Below are 25596 nucleotides of genomic sequence, written 5' to 3'. Positions count from 1 at the left end.
TGGATTTAATCCTATTTAATCTGTGTTCATCATGGGGATGCGAAAGCTTACTGTAGTTTCAACTGCTTGAGTTGTTATCTTATAGTGCCGGGGATAAAGAACAAGTCCGAAGGAGCGGGGAACTATCCAATTAGGTACGAAAGCGTCTTCCTCGTTGGGGCCATGCCACTCTTGGGGCCTTTGAGCAAGGCCTGTTGCTATGGCGCTGGGTGCTCGTACGGAAGGCAAGAGAATCTATATGCTAGTTGTGATGCAAGGTTCCTCTGCTTATGCATCACCTTTCATGTATACTGTATGTAGTTTTTCATGCCAACCCGGCCTATGTTTCCTCATAGTGAGTGGTTGACAGCTCAGCCCTGTTACATCGACAGCATACTTAACTGGAGTCATGAACTCTTTACCAGTTGCGTGTTGAAAATAATGAAAGACTGAGGGAGTCAAAGGGAATTCTTACACCAATCAAAATAAGTCCTTGGTGAGTGGCACACAATTTTTTTTTTTTTTAGCTGACAGGCCCCTCGTCTCTTACGTGGCTGCATGTATGAGAAATATATGGATAGAGCACTGGTCACAGTGAGAGCCCAAAAGCGATGGCCTCCTGGCACGTGAAGCGAATACTGAGAAGCGGAGCTCCTTTGGAAGCCTCATTAGACATTTCGGGGCGTCCTGTTTTCCCACTCTCTGGACAGCTGGACAGCTAAATTGTTTGTGGATCAATAGTTTAGCTTCCTACTGGCCCAACAGAGTGAGTGAAGTGCATTTAAACTCAAGAAATCCCTTTACGCTTGGCAGGGATGGGAAGCATAGCACTGGGGGCCTCAGTAGGTACTAATGCTATACCCATTATTCAATGGGCGTGCTTGTTTATCTGCAGTGATGCTGCTGAGACCTCTCAGCCACTTAACGCTCATATTTTAAAAATGTTTTTTATTCTTATTTATTTTTCATAAACATCCAATGATATTCCCATTTTTTTTGAGATAACACTTTATGAACTTGAGTTTTAAAGGTGCTATATGTGCATACTACGTCTCTTGCTATACATATCCATACTTAACAGTTGTGAAATGTTGCAAGTTCATTCCCTTACTCGCCAAGAGCCGTATCCAGCGGTTAACTTTTGTTTTGCTTCTTCTTCTCGGAAAAAGAACAGCAGCTAATGCTCTGTAGCGAAAGCAACCACTTACATGTTGCACCTTAAATCACTCTTCGGACGCTGTCATTTCCTGTACAAAGCCTATCCCTGAGTGATCTCCGCTAATGGGATCGATCCTAAGTCAGTAGGCTGTGTTGTGCTCCCCCCAAAAGAACAGGTGATTGTATATTAATCTTGCTTATTGTGAAGGGAGCCTGACTGATTCAATAGTTTTTTAAAATGCCTGGTGTTTTTCAGTCCAGTTCTTTGGCTACGTAAAAAGCCAGAGAGAGAAAAGGGCAGAGGGGGGAGGGGGTTTGAGGATATAATGAGGAACAGAAAAAAAAAAACTACATTTGGAGCTGGCCCCTCATTCCTTAGATCAGTGTAACCAGAAATAAAAGCTGTGGCTGGTGCAGGCTCTGGACTGTGGGCTGCCACTGTTTTTTTGTGTGTATTTGTGTTGCGCTGGTCAGCCCCCCGAGCCCTCGGCTGTATCTCTACATGAAGAGCCCATTGATATGGGCAACATTAGCATTCAGTGTACGCAAGCACGACAAACAGGTTGGTTTTTCCGTTTCACACTAACAAACCTGTTCTCTCTGGATCCTCTCAAATGGACTCTTCTTGCATAGCTAATGACTGTGGATAAAAGAGGTCAAAGGATGCTTATGCAGTCGTCGTCATTCCAAGCAGTGTATCCTCTCTGTATAAGGCCTCGTGCTGCCAAGTTGACACGTCAGTCCAGCACTTTGTTTAGCTTGATGACACTGTCACATCTGGCCCACAAACTCACATGGTGACTTAACCACCTGCAACATTTTTTTCTTAAAGTGCCAGCGGGACAATACACCAGCACTCTTTTCGGTTTGCAAGTCATTGTTAAGATCTAAACCCAGCACACTGAGGGAAATCTGACTGACTTATGCATGAGACTTGTGCAATAATTATGCACCAGATTCTTTTTCCCTGGCTCAGTTTTTAGCTGCAGGAGCTTCTGTTTGCAATCTGCCAATTCATGCTGCTGACTTTATTCCGACAAATTTTACTTAGCAACAGAGAATTACCCTTGGCTAATATTACCCCATGAAAGAAAACAAAAACATTATGTTGAGTCAGGGAATTTGTTTGAGCAGGTCCTCTTGATGCCAATAGAGAGGCATTGGGAGAGAAAGAAGGAGAGGAGGGAACAGGGGAAGGCACTTTCTTTATTAATTCAGCATTACAGAAGAATAACTGATATGAGCAGTACACAGGCAAATACTGAAGCTGTATTCTAAGATATAATTCTCTTTACTGGCAGCGAGATACAGTATCTATTCCCTGCCCAACTGAACATTTCTCTCATATTATTCCATAGAGAAAAATAAGCCATGCATGCATATTAATAGAGCATTTCCTCACAGTAGGACACGGCATTGGAGAGCTTCCATACTGAGCGCGTGGGCCTGGTGGTGAAATGCGTCAGTAGTATAACGGCCAGTGTCACTGGTTGGATTATTCATGGGGAAGGTGTAATGGCAGTGAGTGGAGGAAAGGGCATCCAGAGGTGAATCTGACTGGGAGGAATAACACTGAATCCCTTTTTTTTGTTTTTTGTGGCTGTGCTCTTTTCACACACACACACACACACACACACACACACACACACACACACACACACACACACACACACACACCACTCTTTGAAATAGTCTGACTCTTATCTGAAGCACACAGTTCCACTCATGCTGCACACACAGGGCCTCAGTGTGTGGAGGACAGACGGAGCGAAGGGCAAAGCGTCACAGTCAGTCAAGCAAACACACACACACACACACACACACACACACACACACACACACCGCCCACCGCCCTTCACACACTCAAACCGACGCTGGTGCACACGGTGAGAGGAGGGGTCGTGCTCGTCTTAATTCCCCTTCAACACAGGACAACAAGACAAAGCAAAACACTCCTCCCCTGTATGACTGAAGGGGGATGGAAATGACTCTGTTTATAGACTCGGCTGGAGTGTATAATGCTAATAACATTGACCCATGACCAACCAGATTATGATTGGTCACATGCACAATGAAATGAAAAGGTTGCTACAAAACATGCATGCAATTAACTGTATATTATCAGAATTCAGAAACTACACTTGAGGCATGGTGATGGTTATCTTGGCTTAGAAATATGTATATGTGATGTTACAGCTTTATGGACGATTTCATGGCCTGGTTCATTGTCTTCCGGAGTCTTGTTGTCCATGTAAGGTTGCCAGACAACCAGCGGAAACCCCAGACTACTGTTGGACAGAACCAGGCATTTTTTCAGGCATTGTGCTGAAGTAACTGTCTTCTGCTTCCAGCTTCACATTCAACAAACATAACTGTGGATTTCCTCATCTGTAGTATAGAAACAAACCACAAAGGCAGTTCAATCAAAGTGCCAAACTACTCCTTTAAAAGCGAAATTGAAATTAAGCAGAAGTTTCACAGTAATGAATTAAACTATTTGCTTTGTTGTTGGCCTTTATTTATGACATCTGCTCAGCTGATTGTTGTCAAGTAAATGCTGCTAAATTAGCCATTGGAATTAGTCAAGAAATATAACTTTGAGATATGTTTTTAAGTTATAAAGCTTGTCCAGACCTTTAATTTGACTTTAATGTGGAATGAATGAAACCCACCAGAATGTAGGTGAAAGGACCCCAGGAGTATTCTGAGGCCAGTTGAGCAAGAGCATCAGTTTGAAGCATAATAAATGAAACGTGGCTTAACCTAGTTTAGCTGTCTTGCTGCTGCTGGAGTGAAGGCATGTGTTGTTGTCGTCTGAGCTGTGTGTGCAAACAGCTTCATCACAATGAAGAGATGGTTTCCTCATGTGAAGTGATATTCTTGTGATCTCGATGCCAGATAGCTGCCACACATCTGCACCTCCTCACACCTACAAAGTCATGTAATGTCATAACGTGTCACTTTTGTGTTTGAAAATGGCAAAGCACATCGGGCCTGATCATAGTCGCAGAATTATCTGTGCAGTCAGGTGAGCATGGTCTGTCATCTTAAACTAAGCTCTTCTTTCAATACATTTTCTTCTGCTCTCTCAGTGGACACCTGTTCTGCGTTATGAACCATGATCACATGGCGTGACTTGGCCAAGATTCACTAGATGACTCAGGTCTTTGCCCAGGCTGTGCTCATTGTCAGTCTGCCCACACGCTGCTTTCCAACAGGCTGTCTGACTGTGGCCATGTGTTCTGCAGTAAACACAGGTCGTCCGGGTCTGCTGACATGAACTCTCTGTTCCGGACATGAATGTATACAACGGTGGAGGGCCTGATCCAAATGAAGGGCTTTCATCACCTTGCAAGTCCCTTGATGTTTAAATTATCTAAATCATTTGATTATTTCAAAGGAAACAACTAACAGAGGAACAGTAAATTGGATAATGTGTTCACATGGCTTAGTATATCGGCACATATCAGTTGGTTCCGCAGTGATCATATTCAGGTTTCTGGCAAACTGAAGCGATCATTCTGATTGTTTTAAACATTATATGCCACTTTTCAAGGAAGGAATACTGAGTGCCAAATAAAAAGGGGAATCTCAGTAGCAGAGGAAGACTTCCTGATGGATTGAAATGAATATGCATGTTGCTGCTTAAAAGCACTGGCACAGACCAATACAGTATGGCAGTCAATGGTTCCACATAGCTGCCTTTGTCTTGTCTACTTTAAACCCTGGAGTAGCGGACTAGGTGTCTGCAGGGTTTTCCACAACAATAGGGAAAAGCCTGGGAGGTGGTCTGGGGGCATGGCCCCTGGCAGAAAATATTTGATTGTAAAAGCAATGATTTGGTGACTATTGCATCAGCTGATTTTTAACATGGCATATTTTGTAGGTGAGAAATTTTGAAGGATTGTTAAGGTGTGCAAGAGAGAAAGATTTTCGAGTGAGAGAGGTTTAACATGCACAAGGGGGAACAAGTTGCCGTGCGAGAGAGAGGATTGTTCCAGGCAAGGGTGGTTGATGGATTATTAGTTCTATTTCACTTGTGTAAAGTTTTTATTAAAAAAGTATAATGTTGCCAATGATAGAGGGAGTTTTGGACAAGATCATTCCAGGAAAACTGGTTCAGCCTGACAGATTGTTCCTGCTACTCGGGCAGAAGGTGTTGACTGAAGAGAGGAAGCTTTCTGTATTAAGCTTAGAATATCACTTGCACGAGTTCAATAAGTTAGATAAGTGAAGAGAGGTATTTTCTCACAGTGAAGCCAGAATCATGTGGCGGGGGCTGAGAAATTTGATTCATTTACCACATTTATAATTTCCAGTTATGCAAAAAATGCGCTTAAACTAATTTGTAGCTTCATGGTAACTCAACTTAATTTTTTTGTTAGTTAGTTTTTGTGGTTTGACTCAGACAGAAGGTACGTTTACAAGAGTTTCATGGCAAACTAAGTGAATTAGTTAGGCTACAGACAGACAGCTTTGGTTTTAGCTTCTCTTAGCTTAACCAGTAATAAAGTAGCTGGCTGGATTTCAAGTCTGTGCTTGTGGAAAACTCTGTGTCTGAGCCTTCTCAGCCTTACCGTGCCACTTTGGAAGTCTCACAACTAAAATCCCTTATCTCGGTTTGGAAATGTATATATTGCACGGAGAGTTTCGGTTTCTGTTAATTATATCTCCCCTCTCACTACTTAATGACTTATTTATCAGTAATATTGTAGAGTGTTTACTTTCCAGCCCAACTTGGAATCATGATTTTTCATTTGGGATTAATTCAGTTGGAGTAGTTTAAATGAATCCGTAAGTGATGTGTTACTAATGTAAACAACTCAACTTGTGTCTGGTGCACCAGAGATCTTTATGATCTTGAAGGCGTGTTAGTCTGTTCTTCCCAAACCTCTTTTCATGGTCCCGACATATTCTAGACAAGCACCAACGCTGTCCAGCGGCAGGGGACTTGTTTCTCTCATCCATCCACATTTGCCTTGGAGAGAAATCTGGTAATAGTGAATATTTGTTTTAAAAAATGTTTGCTGTCGAGTTCGTATAACTTAATATTGTGCAACAATGCCCTTGGCAGTGGGGCAGCTGTTGCATCAAAGCTAGGGACTTAATAGCCACAATGGATTTTCCAAATCAAATTATCATTCCCAAAGCTTCAGCACATCCAGTCCCTGCATCAATCTGCTGCTCCTGTCTGCCTCTCCCATTCCCATCCCATTGTCCATTCCTCTGCAGTCTGTGAATGAGGCCACATGTTTCCCTATAGGTTCCCTATACAGATTCTATATATAAAAGAAATATATAAATATATAAAATAGATGAATTGCACTTGTTTCACAACAGTGTATACATACTGCAACTTACTGGTGAGTGGAAAAGAAACCTGGGACGTGTTGAAGCAATTTGAGACTTTTTTGCGTAATTACTCTGCAGAGACTTTCACATAATGGTGAAGTGAGGGAAAGACAGATGGTAAAACAATGTCCAGGTTATTTTCCTGTTCAGTAAAGTGGAAAAGAGCTTAAAAGAGGATTCTAGTGATGTGCTTTTTTTTTTTTTTCCATTGACGATTAATCCCATGGCTAAAAATACAACAATACTTGTTTGTATACTACAGTTGTAGTATACAAACCAGTGCATTTGTTTGTATACTACAAACAAGTGCACTGGCTTGTTCGTTCCTTACCACAAACATGGAGATTTTGCCTAATTTGAGTCAGTGCCATACAACCTGTCTTATGTAAACACTAGATCCACTGCTGAAAAGGTATTAATTGCAAAAAAACCCGACAGTACCCTGTTTTAGGAAAATATTTAGTATTAGTAAAATCATATATTTGTGACCAGCAAGGCTTTTGTCTTCAGTATAAACGAAAGAAAACTGAGAGCCAGAGACAGACCAATGTAGTGAAAAAAAATACTGAGATGCTCAAAACACTGTAGGTTTCCATCTCTGTGGACAAAAAGAAAAATACAGGAGAACAGCAGACTTATTCTTTAAGTGGGACGTCAGAAACGGTGGGACATAGAAGCATTAAAAACAGCTCAGGAAACAAATGATTCTAATTATAGTGTCGATTGATTGCTACTGTGATACCAAGTTATCTGTCCCGCGTTGAATGAATCAATACGGTGCAATTGATCAAGCCTATCTAAGCTGTAATGTCAAACTTGGATTAATCTCCTGATGGATTCTCAGGTATTGCTTTGTGAATCCCTCTACATGAGTGAACATGAGTGTACATCCACAAAGACATTGCTTTGTCTACTGCAGTGAAAAGCATCTTGTTCAGCCTGTGACTGTCACTGACTTACATTGTGTCTAAATGGTCATTATATCCTCATGTGCCTAGGATGCATTTTTTTTTATTCTGCCAGTTTATGATCTCTGCTGCTGGTGGCGAAAAAATTCACTTAAGTGCTGAGGCGAGGGAACACTGCAGTCTTCAGCTGACTTGGGCTTGCAGTGGCGTGCACTGCTTATTAACACATACACACCCACACACACACTCACTAACTAAAGTTGCTGCGTTCCTCTGAAATTTAAGCAACGTGTGGAGGAGAGGATGGGTATAGTAGGACTGTATTTAAAATAGGGCTGACCTGAAAGCTGCAAAGCTTCTGCCATTGCCTTAGTAGTCAAATTCTGTATTCAAAAGCTTTGGTATCTAATTATTATTAGGGCCCGAGCACCAACAGCGCGAGGCCCTATTGTATCTGGAGGAATTATTGTTATTATGATTCATTTATTTTTTCTTAGCACAAATTAATCTTCTTTTTGAGGGCCTAAACGTGTCCGGAAAGTTGTTTAAATCTGATAATTTAATCAGGACTGGTGAAAAATTTGATATTTTAGGGGTATCGGGCATGGGCATGCCAAAATTACATCAAGAGCCCCTACCAAATTTCAAAGTCAACGTTCACAACAGCAAGACAATCTTGCAATTCCAGGTGGCGCCTGTGCATCTGCTCGCTCGCTCTAAATCTTGCAGAGATTTTCCTCCTGTATTATCACATTGGCTCACTTGTACATTTTTTCCAGAAATGTCACTAGGGGGCTGGCAGGAAAATTTCAAGAAAATGTCCAGACTTCAGTGCACGTCTGAAAGCAGCTTAAGTAGCAGATCTGTGCATCTGTCAAAATGTCAGCTTGTTCCATTGTGACGGATGTTAGTGTGACCTGCATACTGTACTAAGAATGTGTATCGTTGTGGTCAGATTTTTATTACAGCCCTTACACACATACGACAGGTCTGTGGATTCTAATATTACCAAGACTCCTCCGCTCAAATCTTCTCACCTTCAGTTTCCTGGGCAGACATGGATGATATATTGACGACAGAATAGCCCATTGGCGAGGTGTCGCTTGCAGAGAGGAAAATAAAGTAGTGAGCAGTTGGCTGGTAATGGATGCTGTTTTCTGTACAATGTTTAATTTACATCCTGATAATTTGTGTTCAGTTCCCTGCTCTCTTTTTATGAGAAACTTACCATATTTGCTTTTGAATTCAGTAAAGAGGGAAGGAGGAGGAACAGTGGGAGACACAAACATGGGACCTGGGCTCTGTGCTGTGACCTTGTTTGCTAATTAAGTGTCAGACCTATTTTTCCACTCCAGAAAAAAAGCCCATATCTTGAGGCTTAGATTGCCAAAGGCGACGGGAACACGCATCTTGCTACCATTGGCTGGCCCCTCGAGGTCTCTGTCTTTTTGTGGTCTGTGTGCATGTGAAAGTCATTATTGTCAGTATCACTAGATGCTACTGGGCAGCCCTCTCTTATGAATACTGCATAAAGCTGTGAACATAGATGCATGTTGTTGTATAATGTCACTGTTACTGTCACGGCATGGTGTTGCAGTGGTTAGCACCATCGCCTCTCAAGAAGGTTCTTGGGTCGGATCTCGTTCCCTCCAGGGCCTCTGGGGGGAGTTTGCGTGTTCTCCCATTGTCTGCATGGGTTTTCTCCCCGTGCTCCGGCTTCCCCCCACAGTCCAAAGACATTGACACAGATTGGGGTTAGGTTCATTTGAGGCTCTAAGGTGTGAATGTGAGTGTAAATGGTTGTTTGTCTCCGTATGTTGCCCTGTGATGTCACCTCTCACGTCAGCTGGGATTGGCTCCAGCCCCCCGTCACCCTTAAAGGATAAGCGATATAGATAATGGATGGATGGATGGATATCAAACTAAATATGTTTGTTATTTCCACTGTTTGTCTGACAAAACAAGCAACATACTACACTTAGGGGGAGGTGAACAGTGACGAGCATTTTTATAATTTATTTGTGACATGTAATAAACCACAAAATGTATTTGCTAATTGAGAAAATAAATTAATAGATAATGAAAATAATATCTAGTTGCTTTCCTATTCACTTTTCAAAACAAATGTCCTACAGCACAAATAGCCATCTCAATGACGTATCATTATACACACTGATACCGAGGTATTTGTTTTAAAATAAATATTGCTAGTGATACATAGATACTTAAAAGAATTTTTTCCTTGGTAGGAGAGAGATGAGATGAGATGAGATTCAACTTTATTGTCATTACACATATACAAGTATAGAGTAACGAAATGAGGTTTGGCATCTCACCAGAAGTGCAATAAGCAGATAGTGCAAGAGTCTGTGCTATGTACAAAAGTAATTACAGAATTTACAGATAGGATTAATGGGATGCTATAAATATAAATAAATACTATAAATATAAGTATACGTGTATTCTACAAATTATAATATACAGATTAAGGTGCAGTGAACATGCTATGCTAGGTAACAGATAATATACAGAATATACAGAATATGGACAAATGTACAGGTCGATAACTTATTGAGGTGATATGAACATACTATACAGATTTAGTTGCAGTGGACAATAATACAGGTGGATGAGAGATGTGTGTGTGTGTGACCAGGAGGAGTGGTGGGGGGATGATGGGTGTGAGGAGATTGTATCTGTACATTTGACACTTCAACTATTAAAGAGATTCAGTATTAAAATAGGATAACGTGTTATTTATTTCTGTTAATCTCATTTCCCTATATAGAATTGGAGGTTCATCATTCAGGCCTGTAAAGTTGTTTCCTTGACATATTTTCTCTTGTCGCTTTGCATCTAGTTGCCCACTTTACATTCTATGTGTTTTGTTCAGCAAGCATGAAAATTGCCCTATTTAATGACGCCCTGCTTCTCAAGATGCAACACTTCTTGAAGCACTGAGAACAACTCACTGACCCTTCATCTGAAGGTTCCTTTCCAAACTCCGCTGAAAGATTAACTTCAGATTCCTGGTTCTTCCCTTTGGAATGGACATTGTTCTGTGCTAGTGCTGCAGGGCACAAGTGATTGTTGGTCCAGTCCTAAAAAGAGCAGCATTGTGCATGTGACATATATATTAGTCACTTGGATGCCAGTGTTGACCTATATGTTAAGGCCTGGGCCAAAGGAGGGGCAGACTACCCAGAGCATCGGGCAGATATCTCTTCTAATGAGCCTTAGTATAACACCCAGTGACACGACATGCGTCCGACTGTGGCACACACAGATGCTGCCAAGACGAAGGGTAAATCTTCTTCGGGTGAGTTCTTTGAGCTGAAACCAATGTTGTGTAACGCAGACCATGTCTCTGGGTGAAAATATGATGCATGCAAACATTCACACATGTATTTGCAGAAGACTCTGAGTCCTCTCTGACAATGCAGAGAAACCCTCTTTCTCACTTCTCCTTACTTCTCATGCTCAATCTTGCTCTTACAGTTCTCTCAGTTTTTCCACACATAAATGCTTTCAAATACACTTCCATATTGATCAATTCCCAATTCTAAATTGATGATTCCATTTGCTGCCCAATAACACACATGCAGAACATTTCAGTGTGACTCTAAGCCTTATTATCTATACCTTGATGACTCCTCTGGTTCAGGAATCAATACAGTCTGACTGGCTCCAGGGCCACAGGGCCCACTGCAGGAAGCGGATATCTTAAAACTATCCATTATGGATGAGAGGAGAAGTATAAGGATGGAGAAAAGAGGAAGAGATGGGAAGAAATGATGACAAGGCCAGAGGATAGGGATACGAGGAAGGGAAGACAGGAGGTAGGAATGAGAAGAAGACGTAGTAAAGGATGGAGGTGAGAGCTGATTTCAGAAGATAAGTGGTTGAGTGGAGGTAAAGTCTTGCAGCAGGGCACTGGGCCTCGCAGCTGTTTGTTTTTAGTCTTTGCTCAGCTCCCTCAGTGTGGCTGCTGTTCCTCCAGTGTGGTTGTACTGTGTATTTCCAACTGAGGGAGCAAAAGCAGCCCTCACAGCTATCAAAATTCATTTGTCTTCCCTCCTCCCTCCCACAGTTTATTCTCACCCCTGCAACTTGCAAGGACATTTCTGGTGCCATTTCTTCTTCTTCTTCTTCTCCTTCTCCTTCTCCTTCGCACTGCAGCAGCATCCTTCCCTTGGTACACACTGAAGTCCTCTTACATGGCCGTCCTTCCTGTAGTAATGTCTCCCTCCCCACTGTGGCTGCCATGCTTTGTGGCCATGCCCTGTTATTATTCTCCCTCTCTGTGTAACCATATGTAACCCCAACCCCCCTCCTTCCTCTCTCTCTCTCTCTCTCTCTCTCTCTCTCTCTCTCTCTCTCTCTCTCTCTCTCTCTCTCTTGAAACTCGTGTGCTCTCTTTTTTCCTCCTCCTCCTCCTCTGTGATGTGAGGTCACAGCTGGGGAGCCCGATGATTTGACAGCTAAATGTTTGTGTGTTTGTGATGGAGGGGGCTTCTGTGCCACCGACTCCCTGTGACAGAGGCAGGCAGGATGGCACGACAGCAGTTGCTAACCAGCAGTAGCAGACTAGCAGCTTGTCCCGGGGCACACTGATGCAGAGCGAGACATAGCTGACTCCACTGCTGCCAACTCAACGCTAACGGGTCTGTAGTCACAGTCGTGCTAGGGTGCATCTTTGTGCACCTCGGGGTGTGTGCTTGGGAACAGAGGTGGGTGGCAGCTTGAGCTCCCTGTTGGGTGTGTGTGTGTATGTGTGTGGAGGTGCGTGAGCAGAGCGGAGAGTTGGGATGTTTGCTTGCTTTTCTTGGGTTTTTAAGTGTGTGGCTCCTGTAATAAGAGACTGTGTGGTATTTCAAAATCAAATGACCATCTAAACTTGCTGCTCTTTAGCTGAATAGGAGTCTGTTTGATAATGAAGTCTGTCCAGAGAAAGATCACTTCCGGCAGGCCCTTGAGACAGATGGCCCCTGACCTGTGTGTGTGTGTGTGTGTGTGTGTGTGTGTGTGTGTGTGTGTGTGTGTGTGTGTGTGTGTGTGTGTGTGTGTGTGTGTGTGTGTGTGTGTGTGTGTGTGTGTGTGTGTGTGTGTGTGTGTGTGTGTGTGTGTGTGTGTGTGTGTGTGTGTGTGTGTGTGTGTGTGTGTGTGTGTGCGTGTGTGTGTTCGTGTGTGTGCGTGCGTGTGTATGCACGTGTGTATGCACGTGTGTGTGTGTGCGTGCGTGTGTATGCACGTGTGTGCTTCCTGCACGAGTCTCTTTTAGTTCTTAATTTGTTAATGTGTGTCTTTCTTGTCTTGTTTACATTTTCTTGAGGCGTTACTTGTAAATGTTTGATCTACCGAAGAAGACGTTCATTAAATAGTAATCATTTATTTTTCCCTTTTTTTGTGTGTAATACTTTGTCATTATAATTTATTCATATCAAGCCCCCACTCTAAGGCACGTGTCCTATATGCCCAGTGTAGCTTATTAGGGTAAGTATAGTCCAACCTCGTTGTCACGTATGCTGAGATAATGTTGTGCCCTATTTGTGCATTGTTCATCTGTGTGCGTTGTTTTCTTAGGCCTTTAGCATTTGAACCGTGCTGGAAGCGTAGCTTGGTGAAGCTGCTTCACAGTAACGCCATGACGTGTGAGTCACTACGCCCTTGATGTAATGACTTGATATGCATTTTGTACATCACTGGGCTCGTCACATTCATCAGTGAGTTGTTTCCTCACATCTTGAGAATTCTCATAGGTTTTTCAAGTGGAGTTGGAAAAAAACGTAATGACTCTTTCTACTCCAACTCCAATAACGACAAATGGCAACGTCTGAATCAATGTATGGTAACTGTTTTTGGGTTTTTCTGATTAGGCAGAAAAAAAGAGCTTGCCGCCTTTCAAGGTACCTTCATTCACTCAGATCTCCCAACACTTCTCATATTAACAAGCACACAAAAGATCTTTTGCACAGTTTGGGCAGTTTATCCTGCTCTGTCTCAAGTATGGCGGCCCGTTCGGCTTCTATTCTCTCGGACCGACTCACTGGGCAGCAATAACAGGGTTTGAAGTAAGGATCAGATCTGGGGACAATCGGGGACAATTTATTTTGACTTAAATTCAAACCTTTGAGCGAATGTAGTCGTGTCTGTCCTTTTATTACTCAACCATTAACAGGAACAGTAATTCATTATCAACATTATGTTAGTTGATATATTCATGTGTGGCAAGTGAATACATTCTGATTCACTGACCCGTTCTTAACCTGCAGTACATGAGGGGACAGTTCTCCAAATGTTAAGCAGGACAGTTGATGACACACACGTTGCTGCTTACTCAGTCGCCTACACATTGAGACACACACACACACACACACACACACACACACACAGACACACACACACACACACACACACACACACACACACACAGAAGAGGGTGTTTGTAGGAATAAAACAAATCTGATCAATGACTGTAATGAACCACTGATGTAAGAAAGCAATGGAAAGATAATAAAAACGGAAATTCCTTTAGAAAGCCTGTTTGAAGACAGGAAATGTTTTAATAATATCTATAGATAATGTTATTATTTCTGTTCTTACTTTCATGCATCCAGTCTCATCATTATGTGCAAAACCACATCAAATGAGATTACTGGGAACAGAAACCAGGGCACAGCAGATTTCAAACAGCGAAAAGACTCATACCATTCATTATCAGAATTTTTTATATTTTTCCGAACCAGAAAGAACCAAAAAGTTTATGGGCTTAGTGAGGTGCTAATTTGCACAACTAGCCGCACAATCAATCAGCGGCTGATCATAATTTGCAGAAGATTTTTTATTTCACTGCTCATGATTACAAAGTAGAGCCAGTTTAATAAATTGAAAGGAAAGCTAAGTTGACATTGGAGAACGGCTCATGTGCATCAAGTGCAATATCAAAATTTTACTCCTTATTTTCTGTGCACTTTTACAAAACGAGCTGTCGCTAGAAGAGAGTCTTTATTTGTCCGTAGGGTTTGGGTTAGTAAATACATTTACTAACAATCATATCAGTCCTTCCCTTGTCTGTAATGCAGTTAACATTCTATAAGCTGTTAGCTGCAGACTTTCAAATACAGACAGTCATTACAGACAGTCCTTCCCTTGTCTGTAATGCAGTTAACATTCTATAAGCTGTTAGCTGCAGACTTTCAAATAATAAAGCAAACCCAGTCCATCTACTAGCATAGACTCATAGTTTTCTAACTAACTTTATAACTGAAACAAATCGCAACAGTTAATCAGTTACTGTACCTGTAATGCTGTTTTCACCCCATTTTGGGCCGAGCGATGTTGTGAAACATCATTTACCCATTCTGAATGTACTGTAGCTGAGGTATTATGGACAGAAGAAAGGACATGATCCTCTTTTTATTCCTGTCAGAGGTGAGGTTGTGCCGAGTCAGATGTGTTGGATAAACCACAGTGGAAGAAAAAAAATCCAGATCAATGAATCCAGCCTGACACAATCCTTATGCACTGCTGCTCTCTGCGCCTCACTCCACATGCCGTTTGCTTCTGAGAGATTTGCAGTGGTTTTGATTAGCCAGCGAGCTTGTGGTTTACGATCAGTAGCCTTGGAAGTGTTTTTACGGTTTGGTTGAGAAGGACCCGGACGTAGGTTAGGGGAGGGTAGTTTTTAATAAAAAGCAAATAAACAAAAAACCAACAGACCTCAAGTCTTTTAAGGGGAAAATAAACAAAATCCAAAACTCAGAAAATCCCCAAAAAAGACAATCGTAAACAATTTAGTCCACCACAAAAAAAAAGAAGAGTTCATCAAAGTCTTAGTTAAGGTTTCAAGAGTTATCTCAAAAAGGTCCAAAAGAGGTCTTGGCTCTAGTGGACCCTGACAGGAAGAATTGGTGCTTGTTGTGTGTGTGTGTGTGTTACACATAGTCTTGGAGACACCTACTCAAGCAGGTGTTTAGCTGAATACTCAAGCAGGTGTTTAGCTGTTTTCAGACATGAACTTCAGTCTTGTCTGTGTCATTCCCAATCCCTGGCACAATTTAAGGTCTCAGGAGTCAAGATCAATTTAGATCGATGCCTTTATTTCCCTTAAAGCATCAGCTGGTCATAAACTGCCCAGTAAGATAAATGGTCATAGGGTATATGGAAAGATTTTGGAAGTCTGCATGAATAAACAATGAAAGTCAATACTTGTAATCTATTTTTTTTGCTCTGTGTTACAGCATGTAGCCCTGGCACCAAGCCCTTTTCTCCTTCTTTTTCGCTTGATCGTACATCTTATTTGTTGTCGGATCTGGCTGGTTGGGGTCCAGGCAAAACAAAATGACTTGCTAACAATGCTGCTGTATGTTCTAATAAAGACCGGAAGCTTGCAGAAACTCTCTCTAAATCTGTCTGAGTGTCCACTCTACCATATCCCCGCAACACTTGCTCAGCATTTTCTCACTTAATGCAACCCAGAGGCTCCATGTGACAATTTGTGTGATGGAGGCTGCCTCCTGTCGCCAGAACAGAGCAGAGACGCTTAAACCTCATGTCGCCACACAAATTCACAACTGGAATCAGCTGAATAATCATCTTTTTTGCTGTTTGACCATGAGATGCTCCACTGGAGAAGTTTGGGTTCAGTGTTTTACTCGATGGCTCTTATATAAAGGCAAATTATTAATTTCAGCTTTTCTCCACCTCTCAATGTGATGATCCTTGTGTCGGAAAATCATCTCCAATAAATGCTATTTTTGAAAATTAGGAGTGGGACATTTTACAGCGAGGATTATACTTGCTGCTGCTATTTGGTGAACAAACAATGTATAAATCATAGATATTTTCTAAACTAAACACAACTTCAAATATGAGCATGCTACCCTGCTTTACAAGTATTTCTAATGTTTGACAACATGAGAAAACATGATTAATTTATATTGACTTGCTGTAAAGTGTGAGCTCCTGCAGTTCAGGGGTGGCAGCACTGTGATAAGATAGTTGATCTAACATCACAGTGACGGGGTGACTTTGGTTTATCGTCGCACGACAAGCTTTGAGATATTCAGTATGCCTTTCATTAATAAGACAAATGTCATAAAGTAAAATACTTAATCCTCATTCTGTTGAAGGAGAGGAGATAAATGAAGTTCAAAGAAGAGCTAGATTATTGTCGACTCTCTTAAGAAAGATAAATACTGTAGAATAGTAAAAAGGGGAGGTGGGGTTCCAAAGATGTAAGAATTGAGCAGTGTGCTTACAGTGCCTGCAGAATTACATAACATAGATATGGAACCATCAATCCATATCACAGATTTTTTTTGTTTTTGCAAAGCATGTGTCTTGTTGGCCGTTTCAGCTTCTCAGCAATGAGCATTGTGGAGAAAAATGTCTTTCTCTGCAACAGTGGAGCGGATGATTATGACATTGCTGATGATACGTCTGGCCCACTGCCAGGCTAATGATGAGGGAAAAGTTGGGGGGGGTGGGGGGCTGAAGTGTTTTGTGTGTGTGTGTGTGAGTGTGTGTGGGATGGGAGGGATTAAAAGATTAAACCCCAGCCTGCATGGCCACAGTGGGGAGAGAAGAAGACCCCTTCGGTGGAGCGCTTTCACCGCGGGGAGGCTTCTTCAGTGGCGTCCCATTTGCGAGGTTCCATGTCCTGCTTGGGGGAATAAGCCCTTTCTTCTCCCATTGTCCCTCTATCGCCCCCTTTTTTTCCACCTTGGCGAGAGTGCTCCCATCCAGCCGCACCGCTTGTTTCTGAGGCAGACAATGGAGCGGAGTATTTAGGACACTTGGCAGAGTAGGCAGGTTGGAGGGGATGGGGACACGGGCTGCTAAGTAGCTCATCTCGTCACACAGCCACTGGCATGATAGCTCTACACAGCAAGGTAAGCACTGAGTCAAACCACACAGTCCTGACTGTTTCGCTGCGTGTCTAATGGGTTGTCTGGTGATGGTTTTCCCACCAACAGTTAACCTCGCCCTCATTTTGACCTTAATGCAATTAAGCAATATTGTGGCGTTTGTGCCTTATTTTTTAAAAATTACATTTAAACGTGTTAATCTGTTACCTTATGTTGTATTCCCACACTCTAATCCAATAAAGGGGGTGAATAATGGAGTAATCTTTCCATTGTTTGCCCTTTTATTGTAGCTACCCACTGTGGATTTAATGCACTTTTGTCCCTCATTGTATGATCTGAAGGTGTTGATTGTTTTGATCAGTATACAGTATACTATGTGGACACACAAACTCCTCTCTCGTATCTGTGTAGCTCGGTTGTCAGCTGTGACTTCCTCTCTCTCACTCCGGAATTACAGTTATTAACATCAGAGTTTGCAGCCACTGGTGAATGGCGACCATGATATTTAGCCCTTTAAAGTGTGTCACTGCTCTCTGATAGAAAGATGTTAGCCAATATCTTTATTGGACCGATGTAGCATGAAGTAATTAAGCTGAATGCTTTTTTCTTTATGGGGTGCGAGTCTCCTCTGACATTTGCCTGTGTGGCACAATTCATCACACATGATGTGACATACTATTCCATAGTTAGAAGCACATGAATTCCAGATCTGGATTTGCCTTGAGTACGATGCAACCACCATATGGGTCACACTCTTCCAATCCTATTGCACTAAATGTGTTATGATTTACTGTTTTTTCACACTAATTTGTTTCACTTTGAGACAGATCTTAACTGTTATTATATTAACAGCAATGGACTGGCAGTGTTTCAGATAATTACGAAGTCTTACTTCATTATCTTTAATATACCATTATCATCTTCCTCTAGTCCATGGGTTGATATTTGACATCACACTGTGTTACAGTATTTCTGCCCCTGGCAATTGTTACAGATTTGATTTCAATTATTTATTTTAGCACTTAGACATTTGCAAACAAATGCATCAATGTGTTGTTTTTTTATGATCATTTTTGAAAAGGACTCTATGAATCTATCTTTTTTTAATTTAAAACCTGACTTACTTTACCCCGTGAACACTTAACAATTGCGGCATCCAATTACTATACTTATGCTCATGATATCAAAATGATTAGCTGTCATTCCATTCTCCCACTTTGTCACTCACAGTTCAGGAAGAGCAGCGATTGGTGACAGCGAACGAACTGTGACATCAAAGCGAAACGTTGTAATCATATTTTTTATGATTGAAGATAGGTTTGCTGTTGCACTTCTCCAGTAGGTTATAGATGTTATGATTAATTCGTACGACGGTCCAGGTCCAGTCTTTGTGGATTGAATGACGGGTGTCATTGATATTCAGGTCAGCCAAGGATGCTGAGCCCGGTCGGCCCCGGGGGGCGTTGTGTTTACTGCAGGGGTTTGGATAAATGGCTTACATTAGCATGGCGGCTTCTATGGGGTGAGGGACTGAGAAACAGAGAGAGAGAGAAGGCGGGAGGGAGGGACAGACAGATTGACACAGTGAACGAGCCATGACTGGATCGTCTGCAGCTGGATTACATCATGAATAATACTTCAATACCGAGTCAGTCTGCTTTCTGGGTTGGGAAGGACAAACTAACTACAGTTGAAATCAACCTGTGCATTAGATTGCACCCATGTCAAAGCCTGAAAAATGAATGCAGACAAACACACTGACAATGAAATATTTTAACCTTTAATGACAGGTCAGACAAGCGTGAAAGGGAGGGGAGAGAGTCTGGGGAAGACTCGCAACAAAGGGCTGCAAGGTGGAACTGAACATGCGGCCGCTGCAGGACGACTCTGTCCCGATGTGTCGCCTGTAGCATGTCGTCTTAATGGGCTGTGCTTCGGTCATCAATGACACGTAAATGAAAATTGCTTTATCGGGAATCACTGGGCAAAACTGTGTCTTTGAGCACAGAGGGTAGGAGAGAAAGGAAACCGATGCAGAATGCAACTATGACACCAAAGCTGTTTTCGGACATGAACTCGGACATATGACGAACGCAGCAGGAGATTGTCGCATCAGACGCGTTCGCGACAACAGGAACATTTCTGGAGCATTCTGGGTAGAACAGCAGGAGGCAGGACGTGACGAGAATTCCGCTGCAGTAAAGCAGTGTTTTTGTTTACAGTCATGAACACACACACTCTGGCTGAGATTATTCCAGATATTTTACTGCTGTATTCTAACTTGAAATTTTACTTGGGGGTTGGCAGGAAAGTGTCCGGAAAAAGTGAATGTCCGAAAACAGCTTAAGACTTCATGAATACCCAAATAAGCCTATTGCAGCATCAAGGCTTAAGCTTCTTTTTTATTTAAAGTAGTTGTTTATTCAATTTTGCACAGTGACCATATCAGCCCATTCATAAACCAGGTTTTGACCCACAGTCTTGTTCTTTTAAGTGCTGAAGCTGCTCCTGCTTAGAAACAGGGGGCCTGTGCAGTGGGAAATGAAGAGCATCTTTTTCCGCAGGTCTCGTTCTGTGCCTTGGGATTACTGCTTTATTTGCAGTGTAATAGGTTTGGATATGTCCGTATCCTTTTATTTAATTGAGTCAATCCGCTGGTCGTCTGGGAGACATAAACCCGTTTATCTGTAGCCGAGTCCAGTCTAATTTTCCCACAGATACGGAACAGTGGGAGTTCAAGAGCTGAGGTTACAGAGCCACAGAGGCACTCTACGGCTCATTTTGGAATCAAAATCAATGATTCCCCCCCATCAATAATTCATAAGATAGACTAAAAGTATCCCCACCGCTTTGTGGTAAAATAACGCAGTTTCAGCATCACAGCTTCTGTTCATCCTTATGTAAAAATACAATATGTTGTCATAGCAGCTTGTCTGATCTCAGTGGACGTGATGAGAATTGTGCTGTTTTCTATTTCTTGCTTTCCATTTACTGTAAGAGCAAATTGGGTCAAACTACATTTCCAAAGTTAGCTTTTAATAAAAAAAAACATCACACACACGTTGGCTTTTCCCAGAGAGCGCGTTATCTTATGAAGATACATGTTTTTAAAAGAAAGTATCGTTTTGTTTGCAGTATTATCTGAATACTCGACGGTGGAAGCGGTTCGACTGGGTTATAGTGAGACATGTTTATCTTTAATTTCTGTGCTTCAGAAATGACTGCAACTCTCATTAGGCCCTGGATGAATAAAGCTAAAGAAATTGAACTGTAATGCCCCTTAAACCAGACTAAGTCACCACTGCCTCTTACAGATGATGTCAGACCCAATGTCTCACTGTTTGATCTTAATTTAATCTGGATCAATATTCCTCTTCCAGTCCTCTTTGGGTTGTATTTCCCACCAACAGCATTTGGTGAATCTTATCCACTGCATCTCAATTTTTAGGATAAGTGCTCATCATATTCCTCAGTAATATTAGATTTCCCAACATATGCCTTGGATTAGGTGAACACACAAGTAGAGGCAAAGTAAGATTACAAAAATAGATTAATGATAAAATATAAATAAGTCCCACATTAACCAGCAGACTCTTCCAATATTTAAGGAATAACTTGAGATTTTGGAAACAACATTTATTTACTTTTTTGCTGATAGATGAAAGAGAAGACATTATATTACTCTTAGAGCAACTGTATCATCGGCAGCAGACTTTTCATGTTATGCCTTTTATTTACCATAAAGATACGAGAGTGGTATCAGTCATTTCATCTAACTTTTGGTAAGAGAGTGAATTGCTTTAATATACAGTAAATCACAACATGATGTTAAACTATGGAAAATTAAATGTTTTTGAGGCATTTTAATACTACAGAAATCCTTCTGAGGGAAATCAAGTACTGTAATTGTTTTATATTAATTCAATTTGTAATATTATATTGAAAATGTCACAAATAATAATTACAACGGAGAGCTAATGATAAAAACCAAGGGTTGTAGTGAGGTGCCGATCACTGGGTCTGGACTTGACGGCTCTCGTCTTGTAATTCACACATGACTTGGATGCAGCAGTAGCTGGCACTATATCTAAGCAGTGCTCATTTTTCCTTCTCTAACTGATTAAGACCAATCCAGAGTTAACCCCATCTTGGCTTCCCCTTGCAGGATTACAGTAAATCTGGGACTGATTGTGGTGCTGGTGGTGGTGTTGTTGATTGCTCGCGCGCGTGTTCGTGTGTGTGTAAGCAGTGGTGGTGATGATGAGGGGGTCGGGCTGCTGGAGCAACGTCTTGCTTTTGAAGCCGACCACTCTGACCCCTCCACCGTCCCCTCCTCCACCCGCTCCTCTTCTCCCTTCGTTCCTCCTCCCCCACATCGATGGATCTGCCCGAGCCGATAAGAAAAGACATGTCTGCATATCTCCCCACTTGATTATGCTGCTCGGGTCAGGTCAAGCACAGAAAATGAGAGGTTTCACTCACTTTAACTGAGCACGGTGCCCTCGACGGGGTTATGGCGTCATGCTAAATATCACAGATGACAGTATTTGTCATCGAAGTGCAGCAGTGAAATCCCCAAATCTGCCCAGAGCAGCCTCTACTCTGTGTAATATGATTCTGATTTCAGAGTTACGAGGTAGAGAATTCAAAGGGTGGTTATGTGAGAGAGAGAAAGAGATTGAAATTCAGCCTGCGAAGCACAGCTGGGGAAAAAACATTGACAAGAAAAACCACCAAAATCAGACCGCGAGCAGTAATAGCTCCGGCGATATCCAGGGTGTGAGTTATGGGGGAGAAGAAATGGCCTTGTTTGAGGGCTGTCACGTCTGGGCCTTGTGATTTACTGTGATGACTTGAGCGCTCTCATCATGTGCGTTCAGCCTGCTCAGACGGGACCGGAGAGGTAGAAGGCCCATTAATACTGATTATAAGAGCACGCTGCCTTTCTGTGTGCTGCTGGTCTGATGGCTCTTTTCTTATTTTCACTGTGAATCAATTCAATGACTCTTAATGGGATAAATGGGATTGGTTCTTTCACTTTGTACCGTGATGCTGTACGGAGGCTCCTTGTCGTCATTCCCTAATATCCTAAGTGCTTCTATTAGGGTCATTTATGATTTATGAGTAACAGAAATCATACTTAGAGTTGCAATTTAGCTGTACAGTGGAAAAAAAGAAGGAAAGAGCTTTTATAAACTTTCTTTTTCAGTGTTTTGTCTAACATCTTTTTTCTTTTCTTTTTTGTAATGCCACATCAGTGTATCAAAAGTAAATCAAATAAAAAAAAAATATATTGTCTCACCAAACACTTTGTCTAAGCCAAAGCTTATTGTGCCAACCTTTTACACTTTACAGGAATAACCCCCTGGCTTCACCCGTATATCCGTGAGTTTAAAACAAAGACAATAAGAAGTATTATATAGAAACACGGCAACGTAAAAATAAAAAAATAAAAAAACAAAACATGATGGATCATAATTGATAATTGATCATAATAGAATCTAAGAAGCTTCTCACCCAGGAATATGTTACCCCTCTTTGAAGCTTCTTTATAAGTAAGCCATGGTCACCCATATCAAACACTTTGTGTATTTATTAATACTCACAATTTTTTTAATTTTTGTAATCTATAACATTAATTTTCTACTTGTTCCGTTCGTGAGTAGACCGCTTAGTTTGAAATTTCATCTTGAAGATTATCTATAAAGTTATCAAGTCTTATAATCAAGAATTTTTTTTTTTTTAAATTGGGAAATCTGACATATTAAATATATCATATGGTCTTTAAATATAGATTTGTAGAAGGTTTAATTATACATATACATTTCACAATTCATTTAATAATGATTTTACTAAAGACATGTTATGGATTTGCAGTCAGGTTATTACAGTAGACTACATTTACTCACCTCAGCAACATCATTTATTACTTTTGTCTAACTTTTGCAAAGTATTCGTGGCTTTGCTGTTCTGTGTTATTTATTTTTACATCCTGTATTGATTTTTAGAACAATAATTTAGGTAATCTGCTTTCCCAATACAGTTTTTTTTTCATGTTGAGTGAATATAAATTCTATTTTCCTCAAGAATTGCTGTAACATAAACAGTACAGTACATGTGGATGAGCAGAGCATAACGCTCGGTCTTTGTTCCACAGCAGCATGTGTTGTTCCAGATTAAAATCAGTGTTTGCATAGTTTCCTTGCTGTATTCAAAAGACCCCTGTAACACACAAACTGCTCCTTTTGAAAAGTGTTGCTAGGATACAGGCCAGCGTGAAAATGAAATCGCCGCTGTATTGTTTTCCTGCAGCTGTACAGCTCGGCCATTATGACCAACTTATGTGGCATGATTGTACAGTACATCTGCCCCTGTTTTTCGTAATTGTTTTTTTTGTGTGCGTGTGTTTTAATGTTTTGTCACGAGTGGGATTTTGTTTGCGTTGTGCAAAGATTCTCTTCTGTAATCCTTTTTCTGCAATAAGCCACCGTTTTTCTGGAGAGGGTGAGATCTCAATCCTGCCGTCACACTTCTGAGTCTCCGACAGCTGACACCTCAGGCTGTGCACAGAGAATCAATACTACCTGCCTCATGTTCAATTACACTCTAATCAACTGACACGGGTCCAGCAAGACCTGGGAGTAAACGGACAGGTTTGCTAATATTGAGCTGACGCTCAGCACTATGATACCTCCATAGAAATAAATGAGGTGTTAAATTTGGTTGTGAGTTTCACAGTGTTCTGGTCAACCCGCTCTGGAAAAAGACTCTTAGGCGACGTATTATTATACCCCACACAATTTAGTTTTTTCAGCTCTACAAATGTGGTGTTGAATTTCAGAACGTGTACACATGGATTGTTGTTTCAGTACCTGCAAGGTGACACATCTATTTCCATCCAAGTTCCCTTGAGGTTCTTTCTATTGGAAGGCTGTTAATGAATTTATCAATTGGGTTATGTCTGACTTTTAAGCATCACTGGAGTGATGTAAGAACGCAAATGTCCACAAATGTTGCTCCGGACATTTTACTTTCTCCAGACTCTGTCTCTTTCTCTGACTCTTTGTTCTGAACATATTTTCAGTCTGATGTGTCAGCAGTACTCGTATAGTGTGCTGCCACGCTCAGACAGCTGTTGCTTTTACTATTGTGCCACTGGGCGTGAGGCTGAGAGCCAGTGTGGCGCTGGTGATTCCTGGTGTGGTGGGCACACCTTGGGGGCAGTTAGTGAGAAGTGAGATGCTCGCTCAGCTAAACCAGTTGCGCCGGATTTCCTTCGGCAACTGTCTAAATGTCAATCATCTGGTGTGAACCAATCAAGGAGCTTGTGCCTTGGAAGCTGACAGGAAGCAGAGACAGGGCCCGTATGCGTATTCATGGTTCTCAAGGAGGCAGAAGGTTGTCATGTGCTATGTGACACAGGTTGATTCTGATACAAATTTCACATGACATACACAGTGATGAATATATGAGACCCATGTCTCTTGTGATGGACAGTATCATACACATAATGCTGAGCTGATCGGATTCATCCATTAGTTGGTGAGCAGGACATTTTTTTCTGTCTTTCCAGCTTTTCAAGTGTGGGGTTGGGGTTTTATACAATTTCAATTTGCATAATCCTTGACTGAATTTATAGCCGACAAAACCAGAACTTTACAGATGTTATGAGAAACTTAGCTCAACAAGCAAATCCTATTTTTTTGAGCATTAGTATGAGCTCTCCTCCTATGTGCTGATGCTGTTAGATTTGAATTTATCTTGCATATTGGGTTGCTTGATTAAAAACTACAAACAGGTCACCTGCCTCTTTTTGACTGCCAGGTGATTCTCTACAGTGCAGTGGAGGTTTTATCACATTCCTGTAAATGGACTGTTTCTCCAAACAAAGACATAATTTTCTGTAAATATGACTAAATCTGTCTCTCTTCTTGTTGTTGTCTCTCTCTCTCTCTCTCTCTCTCTCTCTCTAAGGAGATCCAGGCAGTCCTGCTAATGTTCCATCAGCTGAGCTTTTAGCTGTAGCCCCAGCAGGTGGTTCTCACTTCAACATCATGCTGCACCTCACGCTGCTCCTCCATCTCCTGCTCTTCTCACTCTCTGCTGCAGGTCAGTAGCACATCAGCTGAAAGGGAACGGACTGATGAATTCGCAGAATGTGTTAAATCATATTTTTGAGAGACTGTATATCCCTACTGTTGAATGAAAGAATCACACCTCAGCCTTATTCATGAGACAATCACAAGCATGCATTTTTGCATGAAAATTAAACTTCTCAGCTCAGTTTTACAATTGGAACATGTTGTAACAAATGTAATGTATTGACATTT

General features: G+C 41.6%; 1 protein-coding gene across 6 annotated transcripts in view; it reads left to right on the top strand.

Moving 5' to 3' along the window:
- The window catches only part of LOC118315527 (contactin-1a-like), a 62424-nt gene that overhangs the window by 7265 nt on the left and 29563 nt on the right, over nt 1-25596 (top strand). For 3 of the 6 annotated variants that reach the window (XM_035642878.2, XM_035642875.2, XM_035642874.2), the window contains exon 2: nt 25241-25375. In XM_035642878.2, coding sequence (XP_035498771.2) covers nt 25321-25375 — 55 coding nt within the window. In that variant the 5' untranslated portion in view covers nt 25241-25320. Of the gene's footprint in view, nt 1-11887; nt 12128-17269; nt 17291-25240; nt 25376-25596 lie in introns of those variants that run through there. The other 3 variants (XM_035642876.2, XM_035642877.2, XM_035642879.2) reach the window with 3 other exon arrangements.

Source organism: Scophthalmus maximus, chromosome 7, assembly GCF_022379125.1.
Source record: "Scophthalmus maximus strain ysfricsl-2021 chromosome 7, ASM2237912v1, whole genome shotgun sequence".
Taxonomy (NCBI): domain Eukaryota; kingdom Metazoa; phylum Chordata; class Actinopteri; order Pleuronectiformes; family Scophthalmidae; genus Scophthalmus; species Scophthalmus maximus.
Note: the sequence above shows the minus strand (reverse complement) of the source record. Positions and strands in the feature narration are given on the sequence as shown.